This window comes from Ovis canadensis, chromosome 14, assembly GCF_042477335.2.
Source record: "Ovis canadensis isolate MfBH-ARS-UI-01 breed Bighorn chromosome 14, ARS-UI_OviCan_v2, whole genome shotgun sequence".
Taxonomy (NCBI): domain Eukaryota; kingdom Metazoa; phylum Chordata; class Mammalia; order Artiodactyla; family Bovidae; genus Ovis; species Ovis canadensis.
Window position 1 is genome coordinate 59286158 of NC_091258.1, and position 17321 is coordinate 59303478.

The window sequence follows — 17321 nt, forward strand, 5'->3', positions numbered from 1 at the left end:
ATGATCATAAAGATGCTCACTGAACTCAGGAGAAGAATGGATGAACTCAGCAAGAACTTCAACAAAGAGTTAGAAAATATAAGAAAGAAGCAAACAGACCTGAAAGATACAATAACTTAAATAAGAAATACAACAGAGGGAATCAACAGCAGACCAGATGATATAGAACAGATAAGTGATCTGGAAAACAGAAAAATGGAAATCACCCAATCAGAACAGCAAAAAGAAAAAAAATTTAATGAGGACATTTTTAAGGGACCTCTGGGACAATATCAAGCATATTAACATTCCCTGGTGGCTCAGATGATAAATCTACCTGCAATGCGGGAGACCTGGGTTCGATCCCTGGGCTGGGAAGATCCCCTGGAGAAGGGAACGACTACCCACTCTAGTATTCGTTGCCTGGAGAACTCAATGGACAGAGAAGCCTGGCAGGCTAGTCAATGAGTTCACAAAGAATCAGACATGACTGAGCAACTTTCACTTCACATCACTTCAGAAGGATAACAGAGAGAGAGAAAGGGACAAAAAAAAAACTTATTTGAAGAAATAAGAGCCAAAGACTACCTTTGCCTGAGGAAGGAAACAGACATCCAGGTCAGGGAATCATAGAGAGTCCCAAACAAGACGAGATTAAAGAGATCTGCACTAAGACATAATTAAAATGGCAACAGTTAAAGAGAGACTCAAGGTAAGAAAAAAAAATCCATTCAAAATAACATCAAAAAATAAAGTAAAATACCTAGGAATATACTTAACCAAGGAGATGAAAGACCTACATTCTGAAAACTATAATATACTGACTAAGGAAACTGAAGATTATTCAAAGAAATAGTAAGGTATCCTATGCTCTTGGGTTGGAAGAATTAATACTAAAATAGTCATATTTCACAAAGCAATCAACAGATTTAATACAATCCCTATCAAAATATCTATGATAGTTTTTACAGAACTGGAATAAATAAACTTTATATGTAACCACACAAGACTTCAAATTGCTAAAATGATCCCAAGGGGAGGGGGGAAAGTTGATGGTATAACCCTTCCAGACTTCAAACTATATTACAAAGCTACAGTAATCAAAACAGTATGTTGTTGCCACAAAAAATAGATCAATGGAACAGAATAGAGAGCCTAGAAATAAACTCATATACCTATGGTCAATTAGTAGAACATGCAATGGAAAAAAGACAGTCTCTTCAACTAGTAGTGCTGGGAAAGTTGGACAACTACATGTATAACAATAAGATTAGAGCATTCCCTCACAACATATACAAAAACTCCAAATGGTTTAAAGACCTAAATGTAAGATCTGAAACCACAGAAGAGAACTAAAACTCCTGGAGGAGAACATAGGTGGAACAGTATTTGACATAAAGTATAACAATATTTTATTGGATCAGTCTCCTAAGGTAAAAGAAATAAAAGCAAAAATAAAATAATGGACCTAATTTAACTCAAAAGTTTTTGCACAGCAAAGGAAGCCATCAACAAAACAAGACCATTATTGTTTCAATTTGCAACTCCCTGATGACATTATGCTGAACAAGTTCTCGTATGCTGACTTGCATTTATCTGTATATTTTCTTTGGTGAGACATATGTTCATAATTTTTGTCCATTTTTAAACTGGATTATTTTCTCATGGTTGAGTTTTAAGAGTTCTTTGTATATTTGGGATACAAGTCAATAATCAGATATGTGTTTTGCAAATATTTTCTCCCAATCTGTGATTTGTCTCTTTATTCCTTTAACAGTCAATACTTTCTAACACCCCTTGAAAGGCTCAGCGACCCATGGCAAACATGCTGTCTAATTGCTTTTTTTAATAGCAAAACAACCCACAAAAGTTGGAAGGGTGAAGATGTTTGAAAGAAATCAAAACTGCTGAGAAATCAAAATGGTGAAGTAGAAGCTGCTAATCTTTCTTCCAGGAAGCCCATCTGGATTTTACATCAGCCCCAGGCACCTTCTTCTGCATCTCAGCCCATAAGAAGCATTTGAAGCTCAATTCAGCTTTCCCTGAACTCTGCTATCTCAGTGGAGACCTTGTAGTCCCCTTGTTCCTAGAGCAGAGACTCAGCTGACCCTTGGACACCTCCTTGACTCCTCACACCCATAGAGTGTGTTGATAACATTGTTGTCACTGTCTCCTCCAAAGCTGTCCCTTCTCTCATCTCCCGGTATCAAGGTCTGTTCCACCTAATCCCTAGCCTAGAATGCTGTATTTCACCCCTCTACAGCCAGTCAGCTTCACATGAGATCCACTCAGTTACCTCTCTACTCAACATCCCTACAGTTGTCCAGCACCGTCCTCAACACCCTCCTCTCCCTCACCCTGCTCCATCCTCTTCCCTGGGTTCCCAGCTTTTAGTCTCACCCCGCCATCTGTCTCCCCCATTTGTTTATTCAACAACTATTTAGAGATTCAGGCTCTGTATTGGACACTGAAGACAATGATTAATAACACAATCACATTGAATGAGAGGTACCATTTCTCAGGACCATGTCTGAGGCTGAGTGGGCTCTCCAGGACTCCAGCCCTAGTATTACCGCTTTCTGGGGGCACTCCACAGACCTCTCACGTTCCTTGACCCCAAAGTGACCCGCCCCTGCTGCTTATGTCCTATCCATCCCTACCTGGTGATGCGTCTACGTCCCTCACTGAACTGTGAGCTCCGCAGCATGGAGACTGGGGCTGTCTCAGCCACCGGGGTGTCCCCAGCACAAGGTCAGCTCACGAATGTTACAGATTGGTAAGGACGAACGAATACCTAGAAGAAAGCATGCCACGGAAATATTAGGCTCATGCCAACTGCCCCCGTCCCTCACTCAGACCTGACACCCTGTTTCTGAAATCAAAGGGCAGTAATTTTGGCATCCCCTCGCCTGATAGTCATCCTCCTAGGATGAAAGCCCCGTTTTGTCGAGAAAATGAAGGGAGGCATTAGGGACCTTTAGCTTCTTAGGGAACAGCTGGTAGTAGGAAGGAAGACGAAGAAGGCAAGCGGATCCCACCGTTTCTTCAAGTTCTTTCATCTTCGTTCACAGGAACCCCGAGGTAAGAGAGCTGCGGGTGGGCTCTGAGACCCCGCAGAGCAGGAAAGCCCCCATCTTCCTGGAGACCGTGGCGTCACTTCCGGCGCGTGCGTGACGTCAGAGAAGGACGCCACAGTTGAAGAAGGGGCGGGAGGCAGCGGCCTGGTCACTGTCATGGAGTTAGCGCAGCAAGCGCGGGAACTGGGTTGCTGGGCGGCGGAAGAGATGGAGGTGCCCGTGGCTGCCCGGGTCCCGGAGTCCACGCTGCGCAGGTGAGAGCCACTCTGGGAGTGAGGACTCCCCACCCTGGAGATGGAGTCTCCCGGGATGAGACCCACATCTTCATCCAAAACGCGCCATCCTCCCCTTACCCCTCTGCCGCAGTGAAAATAACCTTTGAGGGCGCTCCTGCCGCAGTGCAGTTAACCCTCGAGGGCGCTCCTGCCCTGCAGGTAGTAAATCCAGGCAGAGGATCCTGAATTGAGTGAGGGCGTCCTGGTGGTGACTCCCACACTCCCACCCCCATCCTCTGAGGCCACCCAGAGTGGGGTCCCTTGCACTAGTGGGGATCCTCCATGAGTTAGTAATAGAGCTCTCTTTTATCAATGTGAAAATTGGATCTCCAGGGGAAGGCTGTCCCTCAGTACATCACCACCCATCCCAGCTAGTGAGGACACTCGAGTTAGCAAAGACCACCCCATTCGAGACTGAATGTATAGGAGTAATGACCCACAACTGATCATGAGCGGGCCCTTTCTGGCATTGTAGCCCTCACCCCACTTCTGGAAGTAACTGGAGATAACCTTTGCCAGGAGAAAGGGAGCACTCCACCGGGGAATTAGAATACACCTACCCCCAGTGAGACGCCCACCCTCTCAGTGGCTGAGAACTCCCCAGGAGAGAATACCTTACCCCCAAAAGTATGGACCCTCCCTCCCGTACACATGAGAATTCCCTAGTAAAGGTCTTACCTCCTCACCACTCTGCTAGTGAGGCTCCTCCATCCTGTGTGATGTCCCAGGCATACCTTTTCATGCTGTTACCACAGGCTGTGTCTGGGCCAGGGGACCGACATCTGGGCCTACGTTTTGCGGCATGTGCATAGCCAGAGGTGAGCCTGGCCACAGAAGGGAAGCTTTGGCAGAGGAGAGGACCCAGGAGAGCCCCACTGTAACTCCCCTTCCTCCTACCTCTCCATTTAGGAACGTCAGGAAGATCCGGGGAAACCTGCTCTGGTAACTGGTCCTCAAAGCTGTCCCTTCCTGTCTTCCCCAGCCCCATCCAGCCACGTCCCTGCCCCCAACCTCACACCTCCCATCTCTCCCGTGGAAGTCCCCATCATCCTCTCACTCTGCTCTCATTTCCTCAGGTATGGCCACCAGGACAGTCCAGAGGTGAGAAGCATGTGCTGCCAGGTTTTATTTCATCCAAAAAATGGACTGATAGATTTTCTGCTCTGGGCCCAGGCTTGTGCTGGGTGATGCCAAGGGTCGCTGTGTCACAAGACAGCCCGATCCCTGCACTCACTTGCAGTCTGGGGGAAGGAGGCATGAGCTGTGAGTGGGGGGACATGCATATGAGGCATCAAAGCCGGTGAGGTTGGTGGGAGAAGAGGCGGGCTTCGGAGAAATGCTGAGGCCAGTATGGGACCCAGCATGTGCATGGTGCCCAGGTGACGCCTCAGGGGAGGCTTCCAGGAGACCTCAGGACTCCAGGTTTGGGGCTCAATGGGAAGATGAGGACTGGGACAGAGACAGTAAACAGGTTGGGGGGACAGATGAGACAATCCCAGAAGGAAGAAGGGGGACAGGATAGTACCCTGGTGCTCTTCTTCAGACACTGAAACTGCCTGGGGAAAACCCTGTACCACGTAACTGGGCAGGTAAGAGACTACTGCCCCACAGAGAGCAGTCAGGCCATTCATCTGACCCTGTACCTGATTCCACCAGGCCCGCCGGAAGTTGGAGTTGGAAGCCGCTGTTGCCCGCCTGCGGGCAGAGATCCTGGAGTTAGACCAGAGCCTGGAGCTGATGGAGCAAGAGACTGAGGCTCAGGGTGACCCATGGGGCTGGAGAGATGGGCAGCAGGATGGGGTGAGAGAAAGCGCTGATGGCCACCCCTGTTCCTCTCACAGACATGGCCATGGAGCGGAACCTACAGAGCATGCAAGATACCCAGCGCCGTGCTCTCCTCCTCCGGGCTCAAGCTGGGGCCATGCGAAGACAACAGCGTGGGCTCCAGGATCCCATGCAGCGACTGCAGAATCAGCTCAAGCGCTTGCAGGACATAGAGAGGTGGGCTTCAGGTGTCCGGGGAGCATCCCTCACCAGGCTGGGCGTATGCCCATTCTTAGAGACCCAGTACTCTGCCCAGACCCCTTCTGGGTTCTAGAATTCTGAGCTTCACTCCATGGAGCCAGAAAGTTTTGCCATCTCAGCCACCTGTCTTTTCAGTGCTTAGCATGGTGCCAGCTGTATATCTAGAACAGTGCTGGGGGGAGGAAAAAAGACAGTAAACAGGGGACAGTCCTGCCCTCATGGAGCTCACAGTCTGATGCAGAGGAGACAAGTGGTAAACTAGGACACAGACAAACTCTATAATCATAGGTGGAGATGAGCGCTATGAAGAAAAGGTGATGTAGAAAGGGAGAAGGAGATGCTACTCTAGGTACAATGGTCAGAGAAAACCTCTCTGAGGATGTCAACATTTGAGCTAGGGGAGGAATTTCCATGGAGAGGAACAGCAAGAGCAGAGTGCCCTGAGCCGGGCATGTGGGAAGAACAGCCAAGAAGCCAATTCAGCTCAAATTTTGAAGGCAAGAGGCAGAGTAATAAGGGGGTAGGTTGGAGAGGTGGACAGAGCACTGTGGAGGCACTGGAGTTTTATTCGGAGGCTGGGTTCATGCCCTGACTCAGCCACTTACAGCTGTGTAACTTTGGGCAAAGTATTTAACTGCTTTGTGCCTCAGTTTCTAAGTTCTGTAGAAAAGGGATAATATTAATATCTACTCTAAAGGGTAGGTAGAAGGAGGCAGTGGCAACCCACTCCAGTACTCTTGCCTGGAAAATCCCATGGACGGAGGAGCCTGGTAGGCTGCAGTCCATGGGGTCACTAAGAGTCAGGCATGACTGAGCGACTTCACTTTCACTTTTCACTTTCATGCATTGGAGAAGGAAATAGCAACCCACTTCAGTGTTCTTGCCTGGAGAATCCCAGGGATGGTGGAGCCTGGTGGGCTGCCATCTATGCAGTCGCACAGAGTCGGACACAACTGAAGCAACTTAGCAGTAGCAGCAAAGAGTAGGTATGATAATTGAGTTAAATCATGCAGAGTGCTTAGAAGCGTTCTAATTGTTATTCTCTGTGTGATGGAAACCCATCACGTTTTCAAAGGTTTTGAGCAAAACAGGGACATGATCTGTCTGAGGTTTTAGCAGGATTGTTGGCTTACTGCTGGGTGGAGAACAGACTGCAGAGAGTAAGAGCAGGGAGATGGATGAGGAGATTAATGCAGCTGAGAGATGACCATGATCTCATTTGGGGGTTGGCCTCTGAGATCCAGGCTCAGTGATCCCTGTGACTAGCTTTGCTGGCAGCAGGAGGGAACACCAACCTCTGTGCTGCCAGCTGCCTCCTCCCAGGAACCCCAGCCCCAACTGAACTCCTCCCTCCAGGAAGGCCAAAGTGGATATAAACTTTGGACCCTTGATATCAGCAGCCCTGGGCCTGGAGCCTGCAGTCCTGGTAAGAGTCCTGTGCCAGAAGGGAGAAATGTGGGGTGTCCGGGGTTAGATGGACCTCTTGGCCCCCCTCATACTACACCCTCTTCTTCACAGCATGATGTCCGAACAGCCTGCAGCCTCCGAACCCAGTTCCTGCAGAGCCTCCTGAGTCCTCAGGCCCAGGGAGGCGGCATTCCGTGAGTAGCCCTCGGCCAGCAGAGACCCTGTAAAGAACCTTGTTACAGACACTGTACCTCTGGGCTCTATCAGCCCCAGGCCCTGCCCTGACAGGGCTCCCAGGCTAGGAAGAGAGGAAGCAGACCTTTAGAGACAGTGACGACCCAGGTAGTTAGGGCTCTCAGAGGGTGGGCAAGCCTGGGAGGCTTTGGGTACCCAAAGGAGACACCTTACCCAGCTAAGGAGGCAGAGAGGAGGGGTGCTTTGGTGAGGAGGGATAAAAGGTTGAGAAGATGTTCCAGGTAAACAGCACACATGAAAGGTCCAAGGCCAAGTTGTTGATATGCTGTTAAGTGGGACACTCAAGTCTAGCTGGTATAGAGGAACCTGGTTTCCAATCTTTCACATGGGGCAGTGACAGCCCCTACCTTACAGAGTGGCAGTGATCATTAAAGGATGAATTAATGGTTCTTGTAACATCTGTCCTCTTCCCCAACTCCACAGAACCCTGCAAGATGACCACTTTGGAACTTCCTACCAGCAGTGGCTTAGCTCAGTGGAGGTGAGGGGCACTCTCAAGAAAGGCTACACCCCCTGCCCCATGATTAAACCTCAGGGTGCCAGGACGTCACTCATGATCCCTACCCCTTCTCCATGGAGTCCCAGCTTGCAGCCCTGCCCCCATCCTGGCCTGACTTCACCCCTCTCCCCACCAGAGCCTACTGACAAACCACCCACCGGGCCACGTCCTGGCTGCCTTGCAGCATCTGGCTGCAGAGCGGGAGGCAGAGATCCAGTGCCTGTGCAGTGTGGATGGGCTCCAGGATGCGGAGAGAACCAGGTGAGGTGCTGGCGCTCCCAGTCAGCACAGGGCGGGTGGCTGGGTGAGCTGGGACAGGTCAGGACTGGGCAGGGTGACCTGCCGATGGGAACTGAGGTCCAGGAACCAGTCTGGCAGGTAGGCTGACACTGGTGACCTACAAGGGGACAGGGCTTCTCCCACTACAGCTCAGCCCTTATTCTCAGGTCCCAGGCATCAGACCAGTCAGACTCCAGCCAGACCCTGCCATCCATGGTGCATCTCATCCAGGTGACCCCCCAGGACCCTCCTCAGGACTCTTCCCAACCTAAAACACCTCGGTCCCCTCCCTGCCAGGGACCATGTCACCCTGACTCTGTGCTCGCTCCAGGAGGGCTGGCGGTCTGTGGGTGAGCTGGTCACCCAGCGGGGCCCCCTCCTGAAGGAGGATCAAGTCCTGACCCTGCGCCTCCAGGGCCTGATGGAGAAGGCGGATAGATGTATCCTGGGATCCAGCGAGAGGTGAGGAGTCTCCAAGGGCCATGGTCTCTAGGCCATGTCTCTCCCAAGTGTCTCAGAATATGGACTTCTGCACCCTGGCTCCTGTTTCAGCCTCCCTGCTTGCTCTGCTGGGTCGTCTCCCTATGCTTACGGCTCCTTGTGCGTCCTTGCACCTCTGATCTCCCTCCTCCACTGAGAGTCTTAGTCACCTTCCTTCTCCTTTGCTCTTTTCTACTTGGGCCGCAGGCAGACTTTGGTGCTGGGGCTCCGGGTCTGTGCCCTGAGGGCCGAACTCAAGGCCCTGTGTGCCCTGAGCCAGGAGCTGGAGGAGGCCACTGGGCGTCGGCAGATTCTGCTCCAGGAGCTACAGGCCAAACAGCAACGGATCCTACGCTGGCGCCAACTAGTGGTGAGACGTGGGACTGCAGGAGAAGTGGCCAGGCCTGATGGAGGACCTGAGTCAGGCTGGGAGCCCTAAGGAGCCAGATCTGGGCCTCCTGGTTAGGGGAGGGGGCCTCAGTGAGACTCCCAAGAGGGGTCAGGGCCTGTGCAAAGGGGTGAGCAGGGGCAGAGGCTGGGAGGTAAAACAGAAAATCGGCCCATCTCCATGGCCTCTTGGTTGCCTAGGAGGAGACACAGGAGCAGATCCGCCTGCTCATCAAGGGCAACTCAGCCAGCAAGACACGCCTGTGCCGGAGCCCCGAGGAGGTGAGATGGGAGTCGGGGCCAATTCTGGGGAGGGCTGGGCCTCCTCAGGAGGGGACTAAGCAGCCTCACGCTGTCCTTCCCATCCCTTTCCTTCCCCACAGGTGTTAGCTTTGGTTCAGCGAAAAGTGGTCCCCACGTCTGAGGCGGTGGCTCCACAGAGCCAGGAACTGGTGCGGTGTCTGGAGCAGGAAGCCCAGCACCTGCCCCGTCTTCCTCTGGGCCCCTTGCTGCAGCACGGCCCCGGAGGGTGAGATAGGGGTTGCCACATACCCTGTCATGGGTGACTGATACTCCCTGGGCCCACTCCTAAAACACAATCCTAGGGTTCCCAGGCTGCCAGACCTCATCCTCAGCCCTACCTCTAAGTTCCTGGGCCTCTGGAACCCAGCCTCCCTCTCTGTGACCCTCCCAACCTGGACGTCACTCCGCAGATTGCAGCCCCTCCCCACGGTCCTGCCGTCCATCCAGCAACTGCATCCTGCATCCCCAAGGGGCTCCAGCTTCATAGCACTGAGCCACACACTGGGGCTGCCCGCAGGGAAGGTGAGTGCCTGTCCCCTTGGCCCTGTCTTCCGAACCCAACCTCCGTCCCAGGTGACTATCCGTCCTCCTCCCTCCAGGCTCCGGAGCTGCTCCTCCCGAAGGCTGCCTCTCTTCGCCAGGACCTTCTGTTCCTCCAGGACCAACAGAGTCTCCGACGCTGGTATCTGCTCCACATGAAGACCAGCCTGCCCCCAGGACCATCCACCCAGGGTAGGCCTGCCCTACTTCCTTATCTAGCATCCCAGCCCCTTCCCAGCACCTTTCCAGAAGAAATCACAAATACCCACTGCTTACACAGTGCCCACTGTGCATTGAGGTCTTTGTATGCTCACTAGTGTCCTCTGCACAGCATCCCCAGGGGTCCTCTCCATGTTACAGCGGGCTTGCAGGCTACCCAGACGGCCGAGCTAGATTTGAACCCCAGCCATCTAACATGGGTCTGTGCTCCTAACCACTAGGTGACGCTGCTCATCAAACTGCCGAATATTCATCCATCATCAAACAGCAGTATACTTGAGTAGTTATAAAGCAGACTGTATAGTTAAACTATTGGATTATTTTCTCAGCAGTCCCTCTTCCTTGCTGCATGGTCTCCCTCTGCCTTAGTTTCCCCTGCAGTGGACTAAGCATAATCATATTAATAACACCTTACAGAACGGCTGGGAAGACTCAGTCAGGTGGCCTGAACAGGGTGTTGAGCTGTGGCTGGCTGCAGTTAAGCATTCTGTGTCCCTCTCATGATTCCAGTCTCTGCTGTCTGCACATGCACAGCCTCTTCTAGTCCTTACCATGAGGGAAAGGAGTATAAGACTACAGTTTACAGAAAGGAAGCTAAAACTCAGAAGTCCTTTATTCCTGGGTTCACTAAGCAAGTACTCACTGCATATATGCCATGTGCTAGCCCCCGAGAATTCAAAGGGGAGAGAGGTGAGAGCTGTCCAGCCCCAGAGTGTCCCAGTTGTAGAAGCAAAGAATTCAAAAGAGAAATAGATGGAAGAGGTGGCTTGAAGAGAAGTGAATCAGTGTACTATCAGCAAAGCAGGAAGAGACCATTTTCAGGCCTTTGAGTTTTGAGCTCCTTACCACCCCTACTCTTCAGTGGGCAAGGAGCAGTGTGAAGGAACAGCAGAAACAGCCCAAGACGTGGCACAGCATTGTCTTACATCATGGGCATCAGGGACTTTTAACACGTCTGTAACTGGACCTCAGTTCCCTTTAGTCCAGAAAGCAGTTTTTTTTTTTTTCCCTCCTGGTTTCCTTCCCTCAATAAATGACCCCACTGCCCTCGTGCAGGTGCTAAAGCCAGAAATCCAGGAGTCATCTGTAATTTTTCCTAGTTCTCTGAACCCCTACCTTCAACCTGTCAGTAAGCCCTGTGGGTCCCCTCTCCAGAGTGCTCCCGTCTGCCCCCTGCCTCACTAGCCTATGGCTCAAATAATTCCATCTGTGCCTAAGAGTGCCCAAAGAAAGGGCAAGTGTCACGCCTGAGGCTACAAGGCCAGGAAGGGGTTCAGGCCCGAAGGGTCTGACCACACTGCCGATCTGCCTCTGCTCTGAGCTGGGCTTATTCTGAGTCTCTGGAGAGAGACCTGATGAGTCACAGTCCCCAGGGAAGACGCCAGTGGAGGGAAGGGCTGCAGCAGTCTGAGGAAGCGGCTGGGGTGAGGAATGCTGGGAAGGGCTGCCAGCAGGAAAGATGGTGTCTCCAGTGGGCCTGGTGGACAGGTGAGGCTTTTGCTCTGGAGTAGTGAGCAGAGGCCACACGGTGCCTTCCTCAAGTACTAGGCTGAGAGCTTGGGCTTGGTCTTGAGGTGCTGAGGAGCCTTGGAGGGTTCCAGGCAGGAGAGGGAAAGGATCAGGTTTAGGCCGTGAGATCGCTCTGGCTGCTCTGTGAAGGATGGACCAGTAAGAGGCCGAGGCTTGGAGCCTAGGAGGGAGGCTGGGGGCAAGCAGGGGAGCAGGTAGGACACTGAGGGATGGACCATGGAGACTGAGGGGGAGGGAGGAAGGTGTTCAGAAGGCTGCCTGGGGCATGGTGGGCTTGCAGCTGGTAAGAGGACCTGGGAGGAGAGAGAGGCTTAGGAGGGATGCTGAGGTGAAGACTAGATGACTGGAGACGGTGACTTATTAGCTGCAAGGCACCCGGGAGCCCGAGGAGTCAGTGCTGCCCCCTGGGTTTCTAACCTACAGAGCTGCTGCAGATCCAGGAATCCCAGGAAAAGGAGCAGAAGGAGAGCCTGGGCCAGGCTCTGAAGCAGCTGGAGAACCTGCTGAAACGAGCACTGAAGCGAGTCCCCGAGCTTCAGGGAGTTGTGGGGGACTGGTGAGAGGGGTCATGACGAGGCGGGGGCTGAACTAGGCGCAACGGGCAGAACTTAGGCCAGGGGAGGGGGTGGGAGGCTGGTGACAAGCAGACCATAGTGTTGAGGGTTGGCTAGTGAAGGTCTGGAGGTCCTAGACCTTCCCTTTTAACCCCATCCCCTTCTCCAGGTGGGAGCAGCCAGGACAGGCCGCCCTTTCCAGGGAGCTCTGCCAAGGCCTTTCTCTGTCCCAGTGGCAGCTGCGCTGGGTCCAGGCCCAAGGTGCCCTGCAGCAGTTGTGCAGATGAAGAGGTAGCTCAAAAAGAAGTCAAGAGCTTCGCACTTGTTTATCCCAAAACATCACTTCCCTTAAGACCTCTGGAAGAAAGCATTGCCTGAACACATCAGCCCACGGTCTCTACCACACCTGCCGCCCGCATCCCCGGCTGTTCTCAGTTCTCTCAATTGCCTTGCCCCGTCCTGTCATTGCACTAAAGCCAAGATGGACGAGATACTATGGGCCCCACCCTAGCTGAAACTCACCTTATCGCTTTTACCCTCAGTAAGAAGTAATCAAGTGCCTGCTGTAAACACTGAGAATCCAGCACTGAAAAAATGAACAGAAGTCCCAGCCTTCAGGGAGTTGTCATTCTAGGAGAGAACAAACCACTGACAAAATAAGCAAGCAAAATAGCTAGTACATGGAAGAACTACTGTGAGAAAAAGCGACTGCAGAGGTGCAATGTTAAATCGAGGGCAACGCAGCAAGGTGACACCCTGTAAAGGCCATGAGAAGGAAGCCCCGGCTGTGTGAGGAGGGCCTGCAGACTGCAGCGCATGCAGAGGCCCCAGTTCACAGGTGTTGCTGTGAGAGCTGAGGAGGCAGTGTGGCTGTTGGAAGAAGGGAAGCTTTAAGAGATGGGATTGTTTTTGAGTTTTTATACAGTTTTTTTTTGTTTTTTTTTTACATTTAAATCTTTGAGCCATTTGGAATTTATCCAAATGGATTCCATTTTGTCTTATTTTAAGCACTTACTAAAATTCTCATTCAGAGCAGTGGTCACTTCTAAGGGAGGGGTGGGTGGCAAGGAGGAGACAAACTTTCTAGAGTTAAAAGTATATTGTGTGTTGAAGGTGGTGAGGGTTACACAGGTGTATGGATTTGTCAGAACTAATCTGGCTGTACTTGTTAGGTCTGTGTATTTCACTGTGAACTATCTTCAATTTGTAAAGTAAAATTTTACCCACCTAAACTTTATAAAGTAGATTTAGATATTTTTCATACACTAAACTTCCATGGCTAATTGGGTTGTATCTGGATTGTATCTGTTTTATCTGGCTGTATCCAAGACTGCTATCTGTCTGACTCTTGTGTGCCATCCCCAGTGTTTTAATTTTAAAGGCTGTGTAATATGTCTTAACTGCAATGACTGGTTGCCATCTTGCTCTTACTTGTCAGTGTTTCCCTGTCTCTACTTGCTGTCTTTTTCTCTTAAATGAAGTTAACTTTATACCAAATGTGGCTGGTTCCAGAAGAAATACATAGATAGGAGTTTTACTGGGGTTGCGGTTAGTCTACCAATTAGGGATATTTGACATCTTTGAGATTTTAAACCTGATTTTCCACCTCCCTTCCCATAGCTCCTCTCTTGACCTCCAGAGCACCCTCACTCCCAATGCCCCTCCTATCCCTCGCTGCTCTTTCTGTCTTCACACATTTGCTCTCCCATGTGCCACCTTAGTGTCCCCCCCCCTCCTTTTTCTTCTCTTCGTCTCACTTCCCAGCCACCTCCCTACTGAACAAGGTGATCCTTACTCTGTCCTTGCTTAATTTTTTTCTGTAACATACCTTCTAACATATACTATTTTATCTTTTATTGTCCTCCTCAAAATGTGACCTCCACAAAGGCAAATTCCCCTGTAAACTAGAAGCTGAACAAACTTTCTTCAATATGATTTGAAATCCACATGCAATAAGGGGAAATAATACTGACAAAAACATAAAACAAACTTTTACATGATTGAAAAAAAACAGGCAAAATTAACAAGAAGACTAATTAGGGGGAAATGTTTGCAGTTTATACCATAAAAGGATATGTGTGTGTAGTGTAAAAATGGAAAAGTTCCAAGTCCATAGAAAAATGGACACAATATATGAATGAATAGTTCCCAGAAAATATGCTCAAACTCAATAAGAGAAAAGCTAATGAAGACCCCACTTTGATACATTTCCTACCTATCAGACAGGGAAAAGGAAACCTGGGATTTTGGCAGCTCCCTCTCGACAAAGCAGAGGGAAACAGCACTCTGATGTATCAGTGGGTGTGCCATATGGAGCACCTGTGAGATAATCTCCACCAAAACTGTACAAGGACATGCTCTTTGCCAAAACAATGCTACCTATAGGAACCTATCCCGAAGACATACTAGGCAAAACATAAGATGTGGGACTCTGTACAAAACTACTAGATCACATCTTCAGGAAGTCAGAGGGGGTACAGAGGGGACTGTTCTAGATTAATAGAGACATGACAGCCAAATGTAATGCGAGATATTGAGCGAATCACAGGCTGTTGTGATTTTTAAGTGTTTGGGTTTGAAAATACATTTTTAAATCAGTGGGGGAAATTTTCACGAGAAATGGAAAGTTGGTATATTGGAAAATGTATCTTTATTACATTTCTTAGGTGTGATAATGGTATAGTAGGTGAGAATGTGTACGAAGTATTAAGGATGATGTCTGCAACTTACTTTCAAGTAGTCTTATTGTTCATAATACTGATTTTATTTTGATAAAAGTTTAAAATTTTGAGAGCCAACATCATGTATTTTGAAATTATATATATTAGACTAAAGCATATAAGTATGCTAACATTACTGGGGACCAAGTTTTTAATGCAAGTGAAGTTAAGTGAAGTCGCTCAGTCGTGTCCGACTCTTTGCGACCCCGTGGACTGCAGCCCACTGGCTCCTCTGTCCATGGGATTTTCCAGGCAAGAATACTGGAGTGGGTTGCCATTGCCTTCTCCAAGGGATCTTCCTGACCAGGGAATCGAACCCAGGTCTCCCACATCACGGGCAGGCGCAGGCAGATGCTTTAACCTCTGAGCCACCAGGAAGCCCCAATGCAAGTGAAAAGAAATACAAATATAAGAAGTAATACCCTGTGATCTTTCACTTGAATTGGAAATACCAGAATGAATTCATGGGTTTTCCTCTTTCTTAAACAAACAAACAAAATATATATAGTTCCCTAGCTAAGTCCACAGAAAAACTCTAGATATAACAACCCAGTAACCCTCATGCCCAGGTTGTGGTCTCTAAGTACCACTTCTGACTCAAAGGAAAGGATCCTTGAGGAAATAACTGATTCTAGTCTGAGGAAAGAAATGTGCAAAATGAGTATGAAGCATTTTGTGCCAGCAGCAAGGAAGTACTCTAAAACTACTGGGATTGAGTCAAAGGACTCAGCAGTCAGTATGAAGAGGCTGTTGATGCTTAGTCACTAAGTCATGTCCGACTCTTTGCAACCCCATGGACTGTAGCCCACCAGGCTTCTCTTGTTCATGGGATTTCCCAGGCAAGAATAACTCAAGTGGGTTGCATTTCATTCCCCAGGAGATCTTCCAGACCCAGGGATGAACCCAAGTCTCCTGCATTGCAGGTGGATTCTTTACCTCCAAAGCATCAGGCAAGCCCATTAAGTTTACTACTCTATCTTAATAGAAACTTCACCTACCTTGAATCTAAAATTTGTAGTTGGGCCCACATACTCACGCTGTGCTTTTACAGTACCCGGAAGGATGATAAATTTTGAAGCATTCATTGCAGTAGTTTGCAGTACAGTCCATGCAACTTTGTGTGGATTCTTGAGGCGATGGTTTACAAAGGTCACACATACTGGCTGTGGCTGCCCTGGCTGCCTGCCGTTATCTTTCAACAATAATTTCCCAAGTGAAATTTCAAAATAGACCATTGATTCCCCATTTTCCAAGATCCACATCATGCTCACAGCCAGGACAAGGAAAAGTAGTTTTCCTACGGGTCAATGAATTGCACTTCCAGCCTGTGTGTTTAATACATCTTTGTTACATCAGTAGGAGACTAAATGAAAAAAAAGGAGGGGTCATATTTTGGAAAGATACGTATCTAAATATATGTATTCCAAAACAATACTCAACATGGTTCCACATTAATCAATTTGTGTACTAAAAAAAATTCAATGGTTTTTCCTTGGCATATGAAAGATAAGCCAAAGCTACTAAATAGTTATTAAAAAGAAAAGAAATTATTCTATAATAAATCTCATAAAAACCACATTAAATCAAACAGATATGTGAACTAAACATATAATGCAATACTACACAGGGTCAAGATCTTTTGAAAGTATACAGCTAACCTTTATAGTTATTTTTATATATCATACCCAAAGGAATTTGGCTTGCATTTAAATGAAAACATCCTTGACTGATGATGGATAGGAACTCAGTTTATACATAGAACAGGAGTCCTTACCCCAGCCATGGTCCATGGATTGACTCTGCTGCTGCTGCTAAGTCACTTCAGTCGTGTCCGACTCTGTGCGACCCCATAGACAGCAGCCCACCAGGCTCCCCCATCCCTGGGATTCTCCAGGCAAGAACACTGGAATGGGTTGCCATTTCCTTCTCCAATGCATGAAAGTGAAAAGTGAAAGGGAAGTCACTCAGTCGTGTCTGACTCTTTAACAACTGGACTGCAACCTACCAGGCTCTTCCGTCCATAGGATTTTCCAGGCAAGAGTACTGGAGTGGGGTGCCATTGCCTTCTCTGGATTGACTCTAGGAAGATTCAAATACTTCAGTAAACCATTTGAAATTGTATCGAAAATTTTGCATCTATGTATCCATACATATCGGCTAAAGATGGGACATTTTGAGCAGCAATTAGAATGACTTGAAGCACGTAAATAAATGTAAGCACATAAATAAATGTTTGAAAATGTAAGTTTATATTGATATTCATACACATATACCTCATTGGTCCTTTGAAAGGTGCTAGTAACCAACTCAGGCATTTTCTGTCTTCTTTCCTGTTTGTGAAAAAGTAACCCAAGTTCTGAAAAGAGGAAGTTTATAAAAGTCACTAATGATTTTAGAATAATAAAATTTGAAAATCACCATCTTCAATACATTAATGACATAATGGATACAGGTGATGATGATCAAGTGCTGCTAAAACTTAATGGAAGGACTGGAAGGGCTGATTGAGCTTTTTTAAATGGATGATCAGGATGACACTGCTGATCAATCTTGGCATCACTGAAGCAGGACCAGACACCACCCGCTCCTGACAGGACTGGTAGTGGTTTAGTCACTAAGTCATGTCCAACTCTTGTGACCCCATGGACTGTAACCTGCCAGGTTCCTCCATGGGATTCTCCAGGCAAGAATACTGGAGTGGGTAGCCATTTCCTTCTCCATGGGATTTTCCCAATCCAGGGATCAAACCTGGGTCTCTTGCATTGCAGGCAGAGTCCTTTACCAGACTGAGC

The 17321-nt window shown here is 48.9% G+C and overlaps 1 protein-coding gene and 1 long non-coding RNA gene across 5 annotated transcripts in view; one reads left to right on the forward strand and one right to left on the reverse strand.

Moving 5' to 3' along the window:
- Positions 1 to 3147, reverse strand: part of LOC138418818 (uncharacterized) — a 102122-nt gene extending 98975 nt beyond the window's left edge. For all 3 annotated transcript variants that reach the window (XR_011248727.1, XR_011248726.1, XR_011248725.1), the window contains exons 1-2: positions 2955 to 3147; positions 2640 to 2773 (exon numbers count right to left, since the gene is read on the reverse strand). This is a non-coding gene — a long non-coding RNA (uncharacterized lncRNA). The remainder of the gene's footprint in view (positions 1 to 2639; positions 2774 to 2954) is intronic.
- On the forward strand, positions 3146 to 13306 carry HAUS5 (HAUS augmin like complex subunit 5). 2 transcript variants are annotated; one of them, XM_069550432.1, is made up of 19 exons: positions 3146 to 3310; positions 4087 to 4149; positions 4241 to 4273; positions 4408 to 4432; positions 4988 to 5093; positions 5173 to 5332; positions 6713 to 6782; positions 6875 to 6957; positions 7442 to 7499; positions 7654 to 7778; positions 7964 to 8027; positions 8128 to 8258; positions 8484 to 8646; positions 8865 to 8945; positions 9047 to 9192; positions 9377 to 9488; positions 9566 to 9698; positions 11679 to 11811; positions 11979 to 13306. In XM_069550432.1, the coding sequence occupies exons 1-19, from the start codon at positions 3213 to 3215 to the stop codon at positions 12094 to 12096; spliced, it is 1902 nt and encodes a 633-aa protein (XP_069406533.1). In that variant the 5' UTR covers positions 3146 to 3212; the 3' UTR covers positions 12097 to 13306. The 2 variants fall into 2 exon arrangements, with proteins under 2 accessions (XP_069406533.1, XP_069406534.1); XM_069550433.1 differs by lacking the exon at positions 4988 to 5093 and having other exon boundaries at positions 3158 to 3310.
- Positions 13307 to 17321: the final 4015 nt, after the last annotated feature.